General features: G+C 34.0%; 2 protein-coding genes and 1 long non-coding RNA gene across 4 annotated transcripts; 2 read left to right on the forward strand and 1 right to left on the reverse strand.

The window, feature by feature from the left end:
* Positions 1-1,317: 1,317 nt before the first annotated feature.
* LOC125186948 (uncharacterized) lies at positions 1,318-1,993 on the forward strand. The gene is made up of 2 exons (XR_007170537.2): positions 1,318-1,854; positions 1,927-1,993. It is a non-coding gene; the product is annotated as an uncharacterized LOC125186948 (long non-coding RNA).
* Positions 1,994-2,477: 484 nt separating this feature from the next.
* On the reverse strand, positions 2,478-7,408 carry LOC125186946 (uncharacterized). 2 transcript variants are annotated; one of them, XM_048083433.2, is made up of 5 exons: positions 7,233-7,408; positions 4,925-5,091; positions 4,763-4,827; positions 3,464-4,676; positions 2,478-3,355 (listed from the first exon to the last, which is right to left on the reverse strand). In XM_048083433.2, the coding sequence occupies exons 2-5, from the start codon at positions 5,070-5,072 to the stop codon at positions 2,739-2,741; spliced, it is 2,043 nt and encodes a 680-aa protein (XP_047939390.1). In that variant the 5' UTR covers positions 5,073-5,091; positions 7,233-7,408; the 3' UTR covers positions 2,478-2,738. The 2 variants fall into 2 exon arrangements, with proteins under 2 accessions (XP_047939390.1, XP_047939391.1); XM_048083434.2 differs by lacking the exon at positions 7,233-7,408 and adding an exon at positions 5,564-5,716.
* Positions 7,409-17,153: 9,745 nt separating this feature from the next.
* LOC125188931 (putative protein phosphatase 2C 4) lies at positions 17,154-20,342 on the forward strand. Its single transcript, XM_048086032.2, has 4 exons — positions 17,154-18,907; positions 18,992-19,105; positions 19,627-19,891; positions 19,981-20,342. Exons 1-4 carry the CDS (start codon positions 17,321-17,323, stop codon positions 20,094-20,096), a joined length of 2,082 nt encoding a protein of 693 aa, XP_047941989.1. The 5' UTR covers positions 17,154-17,320; the 3' UTR covers positions 20,097-20,342.
* Positions 20,343-21,146: the final 804 nt, after the last annotated feature.

A 21,146-nucleotide genomic window follows, 5' to 3' on the forward strand; every position in this document is an offset into this window, starting at 1 on the left:
AATTCTCTTATACACGATGGCTTATGATTGAGAAATATTTAAGAAAAGTCTTGTCATTCTGTAATCGTTCAACCAGAAAACTATGGTGACACATGCATTTATATATTGTCATTAGTGGGATCGATAAATTAAATATTACTGAGAAAAATGAAAAGTAGTATTTTATGTTGAGATAGTTACGAAAACTGAAATTATGAAATTTTAATTTCAATTATGAATACTTGTAATGGACAAGAAGTTAATTAATATAATTTCGTATTTCAACAATGATCATATTTTTTTATCTCTTTTGTGCTAGATGTGATGATAATCTCGTATTTCCCCTTTCTTTACTCTTTTTTTTTTTTTAAATTGATATTTTTGCTCGTTATAAATAATACTTCTAACTGTGGTTAATGATAGTAATTTAATTTCTTCACGTGATGTCGAAATAACCCCCAGCAATTTGTATGATTTTATTTAACAAATAAAAAGATAATTGGTGAATGAAACTTTTATTTGATGTAGTAGTACTTTGTAGACTTGTAGTAAGTATACCTTTTTCCAAAAATAATATTTTTGGATTCAAATAACTACAATGTCATTTCCGTGATAACTACAGAACAATTAGTAATAATATAAATAACAACTTTCAAATTCAAATAACTACAACCAAATACTATTAAGTGATGCGAAATACTCCCTCGTCTCTTAAAAAATTTTAGGTTGACCCAAATTTTTATGCAAAATTAGTAAAATAAAAGTGAGAAAATAAAAAATATACGGTATTAATGGATTGTGTAACTCACATTATTAGAAATAATATATTGTAAAAATATTTAAAAAGTGGATGTGGGGTAATTTCATATATAGTGCATTCAAAATTAGGTAAAAAGAGTTAATTCATACTCAGTTAATTTCAGAAATGAACTGTGAATTGAACCAAAATCCAATATGAATAGAACAAGTCTATATCATAATAAAGCAAATAAAGATATCATCATTGTAATGAATTTCATTGGGATAGAGATGTCAAATTTGAGTAGGTTCAACCGAGAACATTTAATGCTGCAGAATAATCCCCTAATAAAAAAAGAAATTAGTAATCCATATATAATGTTATGAATTAGAATAAGGATGTTGAACTATAATACTACATATCTATATTTGTATCAATTAATGTTTCTTTGCTTGTACGTTTCTATATATTTCTACGATCCAAACATAGTTGGAGGATTTAATGATGTGAACGTAAAAAATCCTTGCTGAGTATTAAATTAATGAAGGATAATATGTTGTAAGCAAGAGCCTTGATCTTTTCAATCTAACTTTGGTCAGACCAATATCACCATTTTAATTATTCCCCAAAATAAAAAGCAAGTCATGTGTTTGACCTTGCTCCAATATCATATTTTTTTTGCCAGAGATCTTCATTCCAGCAAGAGCGTTAACAAGTCATGTATCTATAACAGCAAGCTTCATGCCTTTCTCCCTATCTTTTAAGTATTTATCTTTAGTTTTTAATCCAAGCTGTCGAAAACTACGTTTAAATATAAAATATATCTGACATTGATATTGCATTTTATAAAACCATACTTGCAATCTATATATATCTACTGATTCTGAAACTTTCGTTCCTTGTTCGATGTTAACTAGGAATAATATTTTAAAATAGTAAAGTAAGCATCAAATTATGAATACTTGGTTATAAATAGGAGCTAAGGAGCAGTCTACATTTCCACAACAATCATATTTGAGCTCTTATTCCAAATCCTTGATAAACCAAAATTCTTATCTGTTACCACTTCCAATCTACAAGAGGATGTCGTCTGGCTGTAAATGTGGCTCCAGCTGTAACTGTGGCAGCGGCTGCAGGTTTACCTGCTTTTTCCTGCTCTTCTATTGGTTTAGCTACGTTTCAGTATTTTGATAGCTAATCTTTTGCAGCTGTGAGATGTATGTTGAGAAGAGCACAAGCATTGCCACGGTTGAAGGTGTCGCGCCACTCATCATGTATATTTCATCAATCCCTATCTCTCCTTTTTTTTTCTTCATATTAAGAAAGCTTGATTAAATTTGGCACATATGTGTAGGAACGTTGAGGGAGCTGAGAAAAGCGTTGGCACTGAAGGAGGAAACGGATGCAAGTGTGGATCCAGCTGCTCCTGTGACCCTTGCCGCTGTTGATCAGACGATGCCTCAGGCCCCGGCCCTTGTATCTATCGTTTAAATCAAAAGTGCTATGCAATATGTGTGTGTGATGAAATTATATTTCAATAAACCAAGACAGGGATGTCTATGCGGATTCACTTGCTGAATCTGTATGGTCAGTATCTGCCTGTGTATGCAAATTCTGTTGATTGCGTCTATGCTTACTGGGGCCTTGTATTCTGTATGTAAAAGAGTCTTGCTGGAGTGTATGCTACAATTCATATCAATACAAATCTCCTATATCTGTTTGTGTGTAAATCTTTCATTCAACCTCCATTCCATAGATCTGTTGCAATTTTCTTGTAGTTGAGTTTCATGGAAATCTTGATACATCACATCACAGACAGTATGCAGTGATCACCTTGCCTAAAATATGGTTTTACATTCTCAAGCATTGTAAGACACAAATCTGTATCTGCTATCACAACACTATACACACTCTAAGCTATTCCCTAAAGTGAATTCAATTCACAAATGCTAGTAATATATACAGAAAATCTAGAACAAAATTCATTCACCAAGACCTCAGCCTCAAGATGGATGAGAGGTCAAGAAAGCATAACCTCCTCTAATAGTTCACTGAAAATCATGTCTTCAAGGTCAAGTGCAACGGCCTCGCTCTCCAGCTGGAGGTTCATCCAGCTGCGATCACGAGCCAGGTCATGAGCCACGATACAGTCTAGTGACTGTGACTGCCTCTCCTCAAGCTTCACATTCATCAACGTGCCAATACTCATGCAAAGCTCCTCGACAATGCGGTTCCCCATTGGAAATGGACGAACGTGGCAATTGGATGACAAGGCGTTGGGATAGTACGGAAGTGATATGTCATACACCTCAAGCAAAGCCTCATTCACTGCACCAAACAGCATTTGATGGTGCCAACAGCCTCGGAAGTCAGGCCATCCGTCTAACTCGCCTTCTTCATGAGGCCAGGTAGCTTCTACTTCCTCGAACAATTCGGGGCTGAGTAGCTGGTCCGATGAATACCATGTCATCTCAGAGCCCTCTCTTGCAATCCCTGATCTATCAAGAATGTGCCTCAGATAATCCAAGTCACAATTTTTCTTATGAAGGTGTCCACAATTCTCTAGATTTTCTGTTCTTTGCATATCATCAGTATAAATTGAAGAATCCAACTCTAGGATTTCACCATGCTCCTTTCCTGATATGGTAGTAAATATTTGAAAAGATACATTATAATCAGACAATGACCTTGAAACAAGAACAAATCATAAACTTCAGTTTTAGAAATCAGAATCCATGTAAGTACCTTTGGGGATATGAAGCTCTACAGCAGGAGATTCTTTTTCTTGCAAGATAATGTCTGAATCCGATACGAAACTCTGCTCTTGAATCTCTTTAAGGGTACCATCAAAAGAGTCAGAATCCTTCTCCCATATGAAATCATTTTTGTAGGAGTATTTGTCAGTGCTAGTATCATCTTCCTTAATCTCCATATCTGCATCTAGGGGAAAAGCTTCTTCTTCACTATCTTGTAGAACTGCACAGCTATCTTCTGCCACTACAACTAAGTTGGCTCCGGAAAGATTATCATGCAAAACCTCAAAGTTTACATCAGAATAATGAAAATCTGCATTAGAATAAGAGTTTATCCTTTTGAAAGACACTGGAGCATAGCCATATTCACTTGTTATTTTCAAGCTCTGGGAAGAGCTCAACTTGACGTCTTTCCCGAAACTATTCTCATAAAGACGAGCATATCTATCCACGTATTCATTTAAAGAAGAACTTCTGCGGTGTCTGAGAGTGATTCCATCATCTTCACCACTCTTTCCTGTAATCTTTTCCTCTCTATAATCCAAACTTTCAGAAGGCTGTGACTTATTACCAATTTTTTTAGGCTCCAAGACAGAAAGAGATGTTCTGCCACTACTTTCATCACCAGCAAGTTCATCCGACTTATCTTTGTCGTTTCTAGGAACTGACCAAACTTCTTTCTGTTTGCTTTCAAGCTTCAAAGGCTTAAGCTTCCTCCCTGCTGGCAAATCAGCCACTGGGAAGGATCTCGATTTGCTGAATTTCCCCTTTGTGTTCAAACCAAATGCACTGCGTGAGAAATTAGCAATGCTCTCGTCCGAGTCTTGCAGATGCTTCAGAAGATACTCCTTGTCCATCTTAAATATCTCAAAAACATCAGGTGAGTTAAGTTGGTCGGCATCTTTAGGGCCGTGGCTGTTACATTCTCCTCCACTGGCAGCTTTAATCTGAGCTGCCTCGGAATGATCCTCAGAGCTATTTGGAAAGAAAATGATCGGAGGATTCCAGTCTTTGTGTATTTTACCAAAGAAATCATCCACAGACTCAAGGTGATGGATAGAGTAAGTCCTCTGCAAGCTTGATTTGGTAGAGAATCCACCTGTCCTCTTCAAATCCTTATCCTCCACGGGCGTTCCTTCTGTAATTATTGCCTTCAAGCGCGCTCTCAGAGATCGTCTCTTACTACAAGGAGACCTTTTACCAGCCTGATTACCCAAACAGATAGAACTTGAAATCAGCTACTCAGACTACAAGCACCATATATAAGTGTAGCAATAACAAGAGATCTTACACGGTGTGGGCTCTCTTTCTCTCTCAGAAGCCTTTCGTGTACAGATGTGTCGGGACTCCACTCACCTGTCATTGTCAACACCCCATGTACAAAATCATTAGTATTGATCATTTTCATCAGAAACTGAAACTGTAAATAAAGTAGCAAAAGAGAGATGGTTACATTGGTCGTGGGATCGGGCTTGGTGTTTGCGAGGATGGATCATCTTCTTAACATTGGACTGCCATTGATGGTAGTGTAGCACATGTACAAAACCCCACATGCATCCAGCCTGCTTATTCTGTGATTCATCATCCAAAAGCTTCCCCATTCTTGCTGATATCTTTCACCTTTTCAAAGACAATGATCAAATTTAATCAACAATCCCCATTGAACAAGGAGCTCGCAGCTCATACACTTTGCATGCTTACACACAAAAAAAGGGGTATAGCATGAGAACAATTTCTAGACTTTTTTTTAACTCAAGAATATAAAAAGCAAATAAAAGTATACTATTACGATTCACAAGCAGTTAAAAACTCATCAAAGGTTACACAATTCTTGGCTTGAATCAAGTAATCAATAATTCAATGAAAACTAGCAAAAACAGAGAGCATATACAGAAAATTACCGAATTACGAACAACGAATTATAGCGATATGAATCTATTTGTTTACTGGAAAAATAGAAGGCCTAAGAATAAAACAAATTAAAGATTGAAAACAGAAAACATAAAGGAGAGGAAGAAAAGAAGGAAACTGCCGCAACAAAAACGAAACTTGAAACTGATAGAAAGTAGAGCATAAAAGTAAAAATTCTTACCTTATTAGTTAGGTTTGAAGGATTGAATTGAGAGTTTAAGTAGGAGAAGAGGGGATTGATGAAATATGGCGGGCAAGAGAAACTGTAACTGCTAATTTTATTTATTTGTCTTGTCTTGGTTTAACGTATACGATATTGTTGAATTGAATAGTTTCAAGGCAGCAGCCCTATGTATCAACTACCAGAAATCGGTTGTTTTAGGCGCTACCCGGTCAACCACCTGTCTTTTTGCTATTTCTACTTTTGAAATATTCAACTCTCTATCTCTATAATTATGGTTTTTTTATATCCAAAATTTTATACTATCATAATTTACATTGCAAATAAGTGTCCTATTTTTAAAAAGTTCATGCTCTGTCTCATAATTCTGTTAATACTAATATGAGTGCAGATTTTCATGTAATTTTTTTAACTTCATGCATTTTATAAGCTATTGCATGTGGGTCAGTATTATACTATTATCATTGGCGTTCACATTTTTCTTTTCAATTTCATTTGACATTAGGTAAGATTACCATATCACTACACTAGTGAGCAAAAAAATACTCCTACTTATTAGCTACTAGTAGTTATTACTACTATAATTATATACACATGCATATGTGTTTCTGGATAATGAATTAGCGTGATTCTAATATATTAGTTTCACTAGTAATTATCTAGGAAAAAAGTATTACTAGATGTCTTGTCTTGGATTTTAGATTTTTATTTTATATTTTAGATTTTGCTCATTTGAGACCTATTCAAATGGAAGTTGCTACATAACAACTAGTGTACTACTACGGTGGCGGCAATTTTTGAGAGTTGCATACGAATCCCTGTGTATAATACAATAATAGTACTAGTATACATAAGAATACTGTATCAATAGAGTTGGATTTGTAGGATGTAATTAGTTTACCAACAAAAATGAAGAAAATATGTAAGAATGTTTTATTAGGATGATTGAGAAGAAGTCATCACCCCAACTACTTTTGCTTGTGCCCCCTCTAAGAAACATAGTTTAATTATTTAGTTAGGTACAATGTAATAACTACATATTAGGTAATCGTGCTTGGCTTTTAGTTTTGTGCTCTCAAAACAACTTTACCTCGAAGATGGGAAGACTATTCAATATTTTTCATCAAAGCTTATCTAACATATGTATATAAATATTATACATGTGCCTTAGAATATTGCGAATCCAACTTCACTGTTAGTAGATTATATATGGACTGGTGTAGCATTGACATATTTACTTATTTAGTTATAAATTATTTACTGCTAATATTTAATTTTAAATGTTCAAATATAATTAAATTGAATGAGCTTATGATTAGGTATTTCAGAAAGACTTAGTTATGCATTTTGTTCAGCAGATTATTTCATATATATAGGTTTTTAAATATTTAGAAATTTAGGGGAAATCTTTGCAGTCTATATTTATTAACTTTTATTCATGTTGTAACAAAGAGGGTTTGAACTTTGAATGCATAATCTATTTTTATCTACTAATTGAGAGGATTTATTGGAAATATTTGATTCAACATGATCTGATCATGAGATGATTTTCAAAAATTTAACTGTACAAGTTAATTTAAGAAATAAATCTAATCTATAACACAAATAGATATGAAATCGATTACAAATAAAGATACATCTAAGCATGATTCTAGGGATAAAAAAATACCTTCAATTCGCAAATCTTGTTTTTTGTAGATGATAGTTTGCTACTCCCGTCACTCCACCAAAAGAAATATTTATCTCAATCTTACTATCACTCTTATACTCAAAGAAAGAGAAAATACCACAAATTTGGAATACAAAGAAATTTAAAATTCCTCGATAGATGAGGGCACAAATCTGATTAGATGGATTTGTGATCATCCTTCCTCTACTTGTAGAATACTCATTAGCTTGGACTAGGAATTTAATTAAGGAGATAGATTTGGCATCCTCTAATAGGCTTTTGACTTGATTAAATTATGTTCAATTTAATCACAGTAGTATGATATTTAACTATCCTGATCTGATAGGCTTTTGACTTGATTAAGTTATGTCCAAATTAATCACAATCGATTATGATAACTATCCTATTAGGCTTTTGACGTGATTAAATTATTTCCAATTTAATAAAAACGATTCTGATATTAACTATAGTGCCGTTATCCCAATTTTAGACAACAGAATTTACCAACAACGAAATAATATCACTCTTATTAGATGTATAAACTAAAAGAATCATAATTTTAATTTTTTATAAAGAAAGCAAGTTACTTAATAAAATGCTGCATCACTATTAATAAATTAAGGACTCCACTCATCACGAAGAAATATAACTATCACTATACTGTTGAGAAAATGTAAGGAGTAGTACTAATTAATAATGCTGCGCGATTAAGAAAAAAGCTAACCAAATACAGCCGTTTTAATTAAGTTTTGTACCGGTTGCCAACCAAAATTGACTGACTGTGACATAGGTTTGTGATTAAGTCTCGAATATGATTTAAATTAAATGTTACAAAAGAGACATAGGTTTGTAACAAAGGTGTGATAAAGACAACATAGTAATCTTGATATATTAGTCATCATAATCATGCCGTTTCAAAGTTGCGTGGTTTAAAGTTTACTCATATATTGGTCTAAACTTTCAACTTCTAGACCATATAAACCCTTTTACCAATTCATATTCCCCTTTGACCATTATCTTTATTCCCAAGTCTTTTGTGGAATTCTCAATTGTGAAATGCCTTCGTCAAATATTAAGACTATATTCGTACAACATTCTTTATTTGTCTTCTAATTCTTCTTTATCTAGATTTTACATTTATGTGAACTTTTTTTGCCACTTAGTCGAAGAAGCAAAGGTATTTATCTACCTAACACGAATTTTATGTGGGCTTCACACTTAAAAGTTGACGACAACTTGAGGAGTCTTGATTCGTAATGAAAACATAACACCACATAGTAATTTCCAATGTTTAAAAAATCAAAATATTTGTTGAATAGTTTTGACTCGTGACACAATATTAGATCATACGGAGTACTTCCTTCGTTCTATAGTAGTGGAGATGTTTCTTTTTTATATGCAATTTAAGAAAAACTATACTATTAAATAAGTTAAATAAAGGAAGAATAAAGTAGAAAATGAAAAAAGGTAGAGAAATGAAGAGTGAATAAAGTAAGAGAGAGTAAAGTAAGTGAGAAGAAATGTGTTGATTTTATTAAAAATAGAAATGACTTCACTACCATGGAACTTATTAAAATGACAAAATGACTCCACTACTATGGAATGGAGCATGGAGGGTGGAGTAGGAGATCCGCTCCAATATACTAGCAGTAGTTAAAAATTAGCCTTTTGCAGGGTTTGTTTTACAAATCGCTAATACTGTTAACGGTAGTATGAAATTACATAAATACTACTCCCTCCGTTCCACAGTAATAGTGACATTTCATTTTTTGCACTCGTTATAAAAAAATGATACTATTAAATAGTTAAAGTGGAGAGAGAGTAAAGTAAGAGAGAGAATAATGTAGGGAAGAGTCTTATCTACAATATTCTCTCTCTTACTTTACTTTTTCCCCACTTTAACTATTTATAATTATTTTTTTAAAATGAGTGCGCAAATTTAAATATCTCTATTATCGTGGAACGAAGGGAGTATGAATTACGTGCATATTATCGACTTATCGTCTCAAATACCACATGTAAATAATTATAGTGGTAAACTGGTAATATGGATTCATATGTAATGTGTTAACGGTATTAATAAATACTACTCCATAATATTTCGGTTCCTTTCACATATTTAAAATTTCAAATATATCACTCTATTTAGGAAACTAAATTGATTAATTTTCAAATTAATAAAAATAATTCCAAATTGATAATTAAATCTTGATACTATAAAAAAATCAATTATGTAAGGTAATTAACTCAATTTCGGAAGTTATAGAGATGGATTTGATTTTCGTAATTCATAATATAGGGAAAACTGAAAATCATAAAATGGGCTTACAAAACTAATATTTTGGGCATCAAAAGTGGTCTTATATCAGAAAGGCCCATCTATGAAAGCTGGGCTTCTTTCTTTACTTTTCCTATACATCCAACCCATGCACCACCACCATAAAATGTTTTTCTTTAGAACCTTTTTTCATTTAATCATATGCTTGATTATCAAATAAATAGCAATCCTGTAATAAAGCAATGTCTACAACCCAAAAAAAAACATTAAAGAAAATTTTAATGGAACTAACGATGCTAATTTGTGTTTCTAAATATACCAACAACGCTTCAAAAAATGTCTTTCGTGTTGGTGCCTCAACTAAAATTAGATAAAGCAAATGGAAGCATCCTAAAAAAAATAAATAAAAGGTTAATTTAATTTATCCTTAATTTATGAACAATTTTTTGCATCCTAAATAGTTGTTATTTTTAAAAGCTTCCAGCACAAGTAATGGCGTCCCGATTTTTGTATCCTTAAACTAAAAATCAAACATGCAATACATTATTAAATTTATTTTTTTAATTTGGATGGAATCATGGAAGAAGAAGGGAGAAGGTATTTACCGGTGAAGCAGGGAATGTCTCTTTCATGAATAATGATTTAACCTGAAATACCAACACGGCTGCCAATTGTTGCCCGCTTTCCTACGGAATTTCCCTTGATTCAAAGCTTTGACATTTGCAGACTCTCTTGCCCTTTTTTTCAACTCTAACCCAACAATACAACAAATTTTCCTTAGTTTTTCATTAGGGGTGACGAAACAGGTAATCCACGCACTCTCGACAAATCGGGTACAATGTGGGTAATGGGTATACACCACAATAACCACATGACATCCTATATCTAAGTACAAATACCATTAAAGAAAAAATGCACAATTTTAATTATGAGAACTAAATTCCAACTAAAGAAAGCAAACACATTTGATACTTTTATCAGAGAAACAAAAAACAATAACATAGAAACCAAATTTAATATCCATGGTGATGAATATATTAGTAAGTGAATGGTGGATACTACGCAAAAAAATATTATTGACATCATCAATATATATATAGCAGCCTTATTTATAAATTATTGTGCTTAGTAGATGGTCGGTTTTCAGTTTTCACATATCCCTACCATTGATATTGCCAATCTATATGGTGTATCCAAAGGCAAAAGAAATATTTTATGTTGCTATACGACACTACAAAGTTGTGTCTTTTCATGATCGTGGGGAGAAAAAAATAACATGAACTTTCAAATCTTCTGGTGTCATGTTGGGTATAATTTTGCTTAGTGAGTGCATCACTTAGACTACTTTATTTAGGTTATTGCGAATACATAAAAGTAAATATGATGTCAAAAATAAAGAATAAGTAGGCTAATATCTTACAAATAATATTGAAGTTGCTGTAATACTATGCTAGCTTGTTAGTTTTTTTTTTTTTGTTATTACAATTTCCCCATAATAAGTACTCCTATATGGTATTAGGAGTATTTGACAAAACTAAAAATAAATTTTATAAATTCATCATTTTCATTGTATAGATATATAATGGGTGGCAGTATAGATAAGAAGACAAGAAGAAAATGGAGAAAAGGATGGTCAGCAAATTGATGAGTTGTGGAGAAGGTGGCTTACGAGGGTTGTCCACTTGCCATTTTCGTCAATCATTATTTCTTTGAATTAATTAATAAATTAATATTCTACGACAGTGTAAATTGGACTTTTATTTTGCCAATTCTTTATTTCTAAATAATAATTATATATGTATAATCACCAATACTGACTCATATCATGGCTTATTCTGCCCATTAATTATGCACGTTACTTGTTTACTATGTAATATATGTATGATTTGAGTAAAGAACATGATGAGTAGTGTAAGTCCCATAATTATTAGATGATGTGCTTATTTTTTATATATACTAGGAGGTGCGAGATCACAAATAGTACATTGTTATGCTTCTTAATTGGATAAAAACTTTGATATTTGAAGAAAATATTAATCTACTTAGTAAGTTATTCTAAATTTTATTATTTCTCTGTTCTTTTATCATGCATAGTAAACGATCTGTAAATAAGTAGTATGAGCCGTAACCTATAATCCTATATAATAATCTTATTAATACTGATGTTTGCTACACTTTCATCTAATTTTATGTACTATGAACTCAAAATACTTTATTCAATCTTATCTTTATTACTATTAATTTTCATAAAAGGTTAGAATTTGATTTAATTTAATTTATTTTGCATAGTAGTATACGATTTCTCTTAATCGTGTCCTCATAATTTTTAAATATATGTGGAGTGTTTAATAAGAATCAATAAATAAATTATTTTTTTTGATGAATGTATTCATCTCGAACTCATATTCGATTTCACAGCACACTTAATGTCATCCCAGTCACATTTGGTTATATGATGGGTGTCATAAATAGGCCTTCGATAAAAGTGCGCACGCAATGATGGATATGTGAGTCCATGCACTGTTTGTTAGTTGGACTTGTCTCTGATACTCCAAGATCCCATCGTGCGATAAATTGTTGCTAATTAAGTTGGATTCTGTTATTCTATTGGGGAGGAGTATGTTGCTTATTTGTATCCTTGTCGCACATTTTCACACGCTGAGCATAACTCTCAACGTTATGAATAAGGTTATACTATATATAAAAAAACATTTAAGATAAGTATACTAGTATTTATTTTGTCTTAAGTAATAATAAAAAATCAATCAGATAGCTTTCTCAAACCGGTGCTAACCAAATTTACGAAAGACTGGAAATTTCCCAGCATTCTAGTCAATATTTGGTCTAGGTTTTTCTTCTTTAAAGTATTACTACTACATATATTCATAGATTTTAATTAATCATTTTCTCTCTCAAAAATATTCAAAGAGTGGTTTGACTTTTGCATTCATATGGTATAGCATATCATGATTAAAAACGTTGGAGACCTTGAATATATATGGGACAAGATTCATAAAGTTGTCAAATTAGAGTCTCAAAAAGTCAAATAAAACATGCGTTACTCCTACTTTGTTTAGCCCCACATGCCTACGTATGCCTTATTTTGATGTGAAAATGGCCTAACTTGTTTGAGAAAAAACAAAACTCAACCATATCAATTTATAATTTATATTGATGTGGTGTCTTCTCATCTACACAAGCAATCTTAGAGCTACATTAAATGATTGGAGAAGTTAGTTGAATTTTCATGGGTAAATTCTCTACTAGATTAGACTAAAAGTGCCGACATCCGCTAATTATGTTTGATAATGAGCTAGGTTTGAATTTTATATGCACGAATTAATGTTTTGTTAAATTTATTATATCTATGAAGTTTCTAGCCGATATAATATCGATGGCGCTTTTAAATGTAGTATTAAAATTGAGTATTAAATGTTTCTGAACTGCATTTGCTAGTTTATTAGTAGGAGTAGGAAGAAAAGATATTTGAATCTAGCGAAATAATAGAGTTAATTTTTTTTTTTAAATACTTAAAAAGTCAAATTGGCAAGCATGTACAGGGTCGTATTCAAATACACACAAACTCCAGCTCTGCAAACTACCACCAATTTGAAATTAATTAGTATTTGCGTTGTTTATACGACGGCTACAGTAAATTTTATTTGGAATAATTAATTATTGGTTCTAGAGTGGTATCGTACTTTTTAAATTTAAAATTTGGAAAAGAATTGATATATGGAGTGTGTAAATTAGGTTATTACTGCCTTTACATGTACAAGTAAAGCTAGTAAAATTTTAATGTGTCGGGATTAGTTTGTTACCATTTTCCAAAAAAACTCCCAGCAAAAATAGTCCGAACTTTGAATTTGTTTTAAATATTCCAATAATTTTGAAAAAACGTCAATATGAGAATACAAAGTATAATAATCTTTTACTTTAAATTTAATGGTAACTATCTGGGAGAGGAGGGGCATATATGGAACAAGAAAATCAGTCAAATATAGTACTAGTAAATTAGTCTTTTATTTTAAATTTGATGGTAACTCTCTTATGGGAGAGGAGAGGCATATATGGAACAAGAAAATCAAATAATCAATCAAATAAATTGTGGACTTACTTTAATGCAACTTGTGTTTTCCTACACTTCATAATGCTATCCCCACATTAGGGTCCACTAATCCATGGTAAAATAAAATAATTCAATCAAACAAAAGTTAAAAAAGAATATTACTAAAAAATAATCATTTTTAAATCAACATTTTCTAAGTTATTAGGAGGATGGTTTACGTTTTAGTCAATGCTGTAAAGTCAAAATAAAGACAACTATGTGATATTATAAGGATCTACCCACCTAATACATAAATGCAGTATATTTAGTGGTCTTCACAACTACTCCACCTTACAAAATTAAATGTAGAAGTAGCCTACTATTAATTAATCAGAGTACAAACAAATATTGATCAAATATTAAATTGATCAAGATGTGAAAATCTGGCTGAATCTGATTTAGATGCAGAAATTGATAATACCATATGATGGTGAGATTCATAGTATAATTTTAAACCTTGATAACTATACTAAAAAATTAGGTTGAGTTTTGTATTTCCTTTTTATCTTGATTTATTATTGAATAAGATCTATATTGACGGTGCATTTGCGACTTTAAAAGGGACACGTGTTGAGAAGTGTCGTATTAGCTCACTCGATCCAACCTGTGGGCCAAAAAATCTGTGGGCATATGGAACTCTTTTCCATGTCTAAATAAGAACACTAATTAACTTATTATCTTGGTTTTGACTTTTGCAATACCCATTTAGCCATGTATTAGTACTAGTGCAGATTTTGAACTATGTACCGCACCTTCAGAGTTTATTTTTATAATGTAATTGGACTTTTATTTAATTGAGGTTTTTTTATTACTCCGTTCCATAGTAATGAAAGCGTTTCTTTTCGGTACGGAGATTAAAAAAATTGTGTTAGGTGAGTTAAATAAATAGAAAATAAAGTGAAAAAAATGTAAATGGTAGAGAGATGAAGAGAGAAAAAAAAAGTAAGAGAGAGTAAAGTAGATATGGAAAAATTTGTTGACTTTTACTAAAAAGGGAAATGACTCTATACTATGGAACGTGCCAAAATTACAAAATGACTCATAGTATTTACGTTTCTGTACTATTACGTTTTTACGTCTCTGAAATTATTTAGCTATTTTCAATTCTAAATTCATTTGCTACTACCATGATTCCATATTTTAACGATGTACTCATTTTGTTCATTATTAAGTTCAATTTTAATAAGTAAATGTGAAGTAAAAGGTCATTTAAACACGAAATCATACTTTTATGTTTATATATACTAATTCTATAAATAAAATAGGTTGAATTAATTTATTAAATATGTAATTTATATATCATTTATAATAATAGTAAAATGAGACTCGTATGGATCAAAATAGCAAAATAAAACTATTTTGCTGAATAAAAGGATTATTTCATCAAATACGCTAATTTGATTACCACATAATCTAATTTAAATATTACCGATTTACTTACTTCATTAGTTTATGATTAAAAAGATCCAGCTTTGATTTGGCACAGTTTTAAGAAATAATTTGAGTTGTGAAGAATAGTCAGCAAAATATGAGTCTCACTTCCATATACTAGTGCTTCATAAATTTTAATGTGAATACTAACGAGATCCACTTATCCAAAATAGAAAAAATAAACAAGTCCTTAAATCGTGGATATTAGTATAAAATAAAAAAAAAATGAATTACTACTAAGACTTTGGAATATTAGATAAATAGAGATCTTGACTTTCTTCAAATTGTAAACTAGTGTTAATGCGAAATTAAGATAAATTTAATATTCCTACTACTAATTAGCATAATTTTCTTGAAACAATTTGCAGTTTTCCAATTCCTGTCACCATTAAGTCCAACAAAAAAGATTTTTTGTATTCAACATTCATACATTACTACCTAAACATTGCTGTAATACTGGTGGAGTACTATTTACTACTAAACGGGTGAAAGCTAATAATATTGCTCTATTTTCATAGTTTCACAGACATGTTATTTACTCTCTCAACCACTCAGTGTATTTTTCGATTACACAATTATACTACTCCCTATAGTAAATAATTTTATAGTAAATATTTTATGAAATATGGTTTGAAATTATAGTACTACAGTACAAGAGCATTTCCAACTAGTAAAGATAAATGAAATAGGCATATCCTCAATTTATAGAAAGGTAAATTATTTTTCAAAATAAAATAATATTACAAAATGCACTCCAAAACATAAAGGTAGAATAACTTCTTAAATGTGGTCTCTCTTAGAGCAACTCCAAAAGAAGAAGGTAAATGAAAAAGGTATATCATGTTTATACCTTCTTAAAAAGTGCAATATACATTTCTAAAAATCAATCAACTCCAAGTAGACATGCCCACGGTTCGTAAACCAGCGGTTCCGATTTTAGGAAATGTGGAACCGGAACCGAACCGTGAGGCTATTTCACGGTTCCGGTTTGAAAAACCGGTGGTTCCGGTTCCGGTTTGGGGCCGCCGGTTTTCCGGCGATTTTTACGATTTTTCACGGTTCCGAACTACCGGTTTCCGGCGATTTTTCGCGGTTCCGACTCGGTTTCACGGTTTTTCGACGGTTTTTCACGGTTCCGGTTTGGAACCCCCGGAACCAATGGTTCCGGCACGGTTTTGGTTCGTAAAATTTAAAACCGGAACCGGCCCACGGTTCAAAATATGGCGGTTCCAGTTCAAGAAAAAAGTCACGGTTCTGGTTCCGCGGTTAACCGCCGAAACCGAAAACCTTGGGCATCTCTAACTCCAAGGATAAAAGGTAGTATATAGAAAGGTACATCATTTTAAAAAAATTAAATAATAGTACAAAAATATTAAAAAAACATAAAGTGTAATACCTTATCAAATACCTTATCCCTTGGAGAATGATTTTTTATGAAAAGAAGGTAAATATGGTGGTTATATGATTTTACCTCTTCAAAATGGGAAAAAGTATAATACCTTCTCAAATACCTCTCCCCTTGGAGAATGATTTTTCATGAAGAAAAGGTAAATATGATAGTTATATTAGTTTACCTCTCCCCTTGGAGATGCTCTTAGGCAATGATTTTTTTATGAAAGAAGACAAATATGATAGTTATAAGAATTTACCTTTCTCCGTTGATAAAAGGATAAAATATCTTTTTAAAATGAAAAAAAATATATAATACTTTATCAAATATCTTTCTCATTTCGAGAAATATTTTTTCTTGAAAAAAAAAAATTATGATAGCTTTAAGAGTTTACCTGCTCGTTTACTTCTCCACATGAAATGCTGCAATATTGCTTTGACTGACAAGGAAATATGCCACTTGCTTTATTTACAACTAACCAGATTTTTGTGTATATTTTTTCTCAACCGGTCGATGGTATATGCAAGTAAAACGTAAATTTAGTATAGTAAAGTGAAATTTCAAATTTGGTACTAGTAGATAGATGAAATTCAGATTTATTTACCGATGAAACATTGAATTACAGTATATAAATATAAGCCACCAACCCCAAATAAAAAAGGAAAACAGTTGAAAAATACACAAAACAAATGCGAGAGAGCAAGTCTTGTGTTTTTATTATCGCAATCAAACACTTGTCTGCCAAAGTCAACGTCTCTCTCTCTCCAAAACTTGCCCATTTTTTACATTTCTGCAATCAAATGAGCTTCAACAACCAAGCAGAACTCCTTTATACTAGGAATAACAAGTAATCAATCGTTTTATTTGAAAGAATAAAATAAATGGGCAACGGCGTGGGGAAGCTGACGGTGTGCTTCACCGGAGCGGGACCCACCGCCGACCGTAGGAGGAAGGAGATGGCTTCCGGCATGGTCATATCCGACGATCTGGGGCATTCCTTCTGCTACATACGCCCCGAATTGGCCCGCCTCTCCTCCTCCAAGGTCCACTCCGACTCCGACACCACCACTTTTAAGTCCATCTCCGGCGCCGCCGTCAGCGCCAACACCTCCACGCCTCTCTCCACCTCTCTCCTCGACGTCTACTCCTACAACAGCATCGACCGCGCCTCCGCCTTCGAGGGCTCCACCTCCTTCGCCTCCATCCCTCTCCAGCCCATTCCCCGAAACCCCTCCACCCACTCCGGCCCCTTCTTCCCCGTCGAGAGGGGATTCATGTCCGGCCCGATTGAGCGGGCCTTCATGTCCGGCCCCCTCGACAAGCCCTCCTCCGATCAGTTCCAGCGGAGCTACTCCCACGCTGGATTCGCCCTGCGCTCTAGATCCAGGAAGGTCTCCCTGCTTCGGGCCCTTCGCCGGGCCTTCTCCAAGGGGATTTCTCGTGGCCACAACTCTATTGTCGCGCCGATCAAGGCGATGCGGGAAAGCGATTGGGTTGTGGGCGCGGAGAAGCAGAACGAGCTCACCGTTAATAGCAGTCTCAATTTCAGCAGTGAATGCAGCTTAGATGATGACGATTCAATGGAAACTCAGAATTTGCAGTGGGCTCAGGGCAAAGCCGGAGAGGATCGAGTTCATGTCGTCGTCTCCGAGGAGCATGGATGGATGTTCGTCGGGATTTATGACGGATTCAACGGCCCCGATGCACCCGACTATTTGCTCTCCAATTTGTATGCTGCTGTGCATAAGGAGCTCAAGGGCTTACTCTGGGATGATAATAATACTAATAGTAATAATAGTAACAACCCTGATTCCTCATTGATAACCGATGATCCGACAGAGGATCCGAATGAACAAGTCTCAAGAGATAGGACTAAAGATGGATGCTCAAGATGTGTGGGGCAAGAAAGCTACCCTAGTGCAGATGGTGATGTGGTTGGGGACTTGTGTTATAAGAGAAAGAGGGGCAGGAATTCGAGACACAAGTACCGTGGGGCAGCCAGGAAATGGGAGGAGTATCAGAGGGCGTGGAGGTGTGAATGGGATAGGGAAAGGTTGGAGCTTGATAGGAGGTTGAAGGAGCAGCTGAGGTCGAAAGCAGCTGGGGCGGCTAACCATGCTGATGTGCTCAAGGCTCTATCTCAAGCCCTCAAGAACACTGAGGAGTCCTACTTGGATATTGCTGATAAGATGTTGATGGAGAATCCTGAGCTGGCTTTGATGGGCTCTTGTGTTCTTGTGATGTTGATGAAGGGGGATGATGTGTACGTGATGAATGTGGGCGATAGCCGGGCTGTTCTGGCTAGGAAGAAACAGCCTGATCTTTGGAGCCAGGATTTGGAAAGGATTAATGAAGAAACACTATATGATCTTCAGGATTTTGATGATGATGATGATGATATGACTAACCCTCAACCTAGCTTAACTGCTTTGCAGCTCACCATGGACCATAGCACCTCTGTTGATGAGGTATGATCCTCTCTTTTATGGTCTTTCTAAATCTGATTAAGCCTTTTTTGTTGCTTTATTGGTTGATTGATTGTGGTTTTGCAGGAGGTTGAAAGAATTAGGAAGGAACATCCTGATGATGCTTCTGCTGTGATGAACGAGCGTGTTAAAGGTTCATTGAAGGTCACTCGAGCTTTTGGTGCCGGCTTTCTCAAACAGGTATGATCTTTATGAGCATATTCTTAGTGGTTACTTGATAAAGCACCATTCATTTCATTATCGTGCTGTGTACTTGTTCTGCATCCGATCCTCGTAGAGCGTTTAAAATGAATATTGTGTTGTTCCTTTTGGTTTGTGTGTGCCTTTTGCGAGGCAGACGCGAAAAGGATGATCTGCTTTATTGCTTTGCCTGTTGGAATCTTATTGTGGGGAATTGGATGGATGGCAATTGATGAAAAGTAGATTATTGAAATTTAGTTGAAGCTAAATTACATGAATGGAGTAGATGAGATTCGCATATCTCTCTGGATTATGGTGAGAAAATGAGGGGAGCTCTTTTGAAATGTGCCTGGCAAAGAATCTTCCTTGCTTTTTAGGAGTAGTGAAATTGACTGCAACTCCTTTTGGGGATAAACTTTTCTTATTCTTTACTTATTCATCTAAACTCTAGTCTATTAATCAGTTACTGCCACTTCAATTGATTCTGATGTTGGCTATGAATACGAATATTGTTATTGCAGCCCAAGTGGAACAATGCGCTTCTTGAGATGTTTAGAATCGACTTTGTTGGAGAGTCCCCGTACTTAAACTGCTTGCCATCACTCTACCATCACCACTTAGGGGCGACGGACAGGTTCCTCATACTCTCTTCGGATGGCCTTTATCAGTACTTCACAAACGAAGAGGCTGTAGCTGAAGTCGAGCTTTTCATTTCTTGGGCACCAGATGGCGATCCTGCACAGCATCTCGTTGAGGAATTGCTATTCCGAGCAGCAAAAAGAGCTGGTATGTGCTGGTTTCACCAAAAAGAAAAGACATGGTTTATTTGTTTATCATGGAAAACTAAAGCTTCCTTTTGTGGCTATGGATTTCAGGCATGGATTTCCATGAGCTACTGGAAATACCACAAGGGGATCGGCGGCGCTACCACGACGATGTTTCGATAATAGTAATTTCTTTGGAGGGAAGGATATGGAGATCATGTGCATAAGTTAGGAAAATTTCTTAAGTAGAATAATATGCTCTTTATTCTCAAAGTCGTCATCCAGGTACCCAATTTTGTTCACTTTTCTATGCCTAATCACCTTTCTGTATTAACAACTAAGCTCTGAGAATTAAACAAGAACTTAGTTGTTCTTTTTGGTTGGGGTGGTGCTGTTTGTAAAGGTTAAATAATCATCCTCTGTCATAGATAATTGTAATCTTTCAAATAAATGCAAAGGGATTCTTTTGTTCATATCTCTACATTTTGCCCCTCTCTAATTACTGGTTTTATTCATATGGATGGAATATCTTGTTGATATCATTGTAGTCTTTGGATGATAGAGGTAGGAAAGGGGTTGGGCATGTATTGTAATTGGAAGTAATGAATGTTTACTCACTAACAGCTAAGTGATTGTAAATTGGGGGAGTAAATGCAGTGTAGGTGGGGAGGTTGGGATTTGAGTGGGTGTGAGAGGCTTGACTATTATGTTGTCATTAAATTTTGAACCAAGATTTTGTTAGAGAACTAAAAGTCGTAGCTGAATTATGAGTAAACTAAGCAGTGGGAAAGGACTTGAACCCATTTTGTGGTGGTAGCAATAACATCACAATCGCATTCATTAAATGATCAAGTCAGAAATTGCACAAATTAAACAAATCACATTTATGACTGTTTTGAACCAAAAATATGAAAGTTGACTTTGATTTCGCAGTACATGCTACGCTCACAAGTCACAACAGAAGAGCCTTCTAGAATAAAAGTATTTATGGTGTACTTTGTTTGACACCACTTTAAATATTCAGAAAATTATGGCAAATAACCATTTTTTATTAAGGGCTTATGTGTGTTATTTAGTCGTAGGAGATATTTACAACAAAGTTTATCACGGAAAAATGCTTGAAATTTCAATAAAAATAATCTTATACTCCCTCCGTCCCGCTTTAGGAGTCCCGGTTGATCAATTTTGGACGTCCGCTTTAGGAGTCCCGGTTGAGATAAATTAATAAAAAAATGCCTACAAAGTGTTAAAAATGGGTCACAACATCCACTACAACT

The sequence above is a fragment of the Salvia hispanica genome, chromosome 5, assembly GCF_029641045.1.
Source record: "Salvia hispanica isolate PSC_SH4W2 chromosome 5, Shi_PSC_v1, whole genome shotgun sequence".
NCBI classification, from domain to species: domain Eukaryota; kingdom Viridiplantae; phylum Streptophyta; class Magnoliopsida; order Lamiales; family Lamiaceae; genus Salvia; species Salvia hispanica.

Bases quoted from the DNA above. Each gene is read 5' to 3' on its own strand.
- LOC125186946 (XM_048083433.2), bottom strand. From the start codon at position 5,072: ATGGGGAAGCTTTTGGATGATGAATCACAGAATAAGCAGGCTGGATGC. The intron at 4,828-4,924 runs GTAACCATCTCT...TGACAATGACAG, and splicing joins AGCCCGATCCCACGACCAAT to GTGAGTGGAGTCCCGACACA. The intron at 4,677-4,762 runs GTAAGATCTCTT...TTGGGTAATCAG, and splicing joins AGAAAGAGAGCCCACACCGT to GCTGGTAAAAGGTCTCCTTG.
- LOC125188931 (XM_048086032.2), top strand. From the start codon at position 17,321: ATGGGCAACGGCGTGGGGAAGCTGACGGTGTGCTTCACCGGAGCGGGA. The intron at 18,908-18,991 runs GTATGATCCTCT...GTGGTTTTGCAG, and splicing joins ATAGCACCTCTGTTGATGAG to GAGGTTGAAAGAATTAGGAA. The intron at 19,892-19,980 runs GTATGTGCTGGT...TATGGATTTCAG, and splicing joins CCGAGCAGCAAAAAGAGCTG to GCATGGATTTCCATGAGCTA.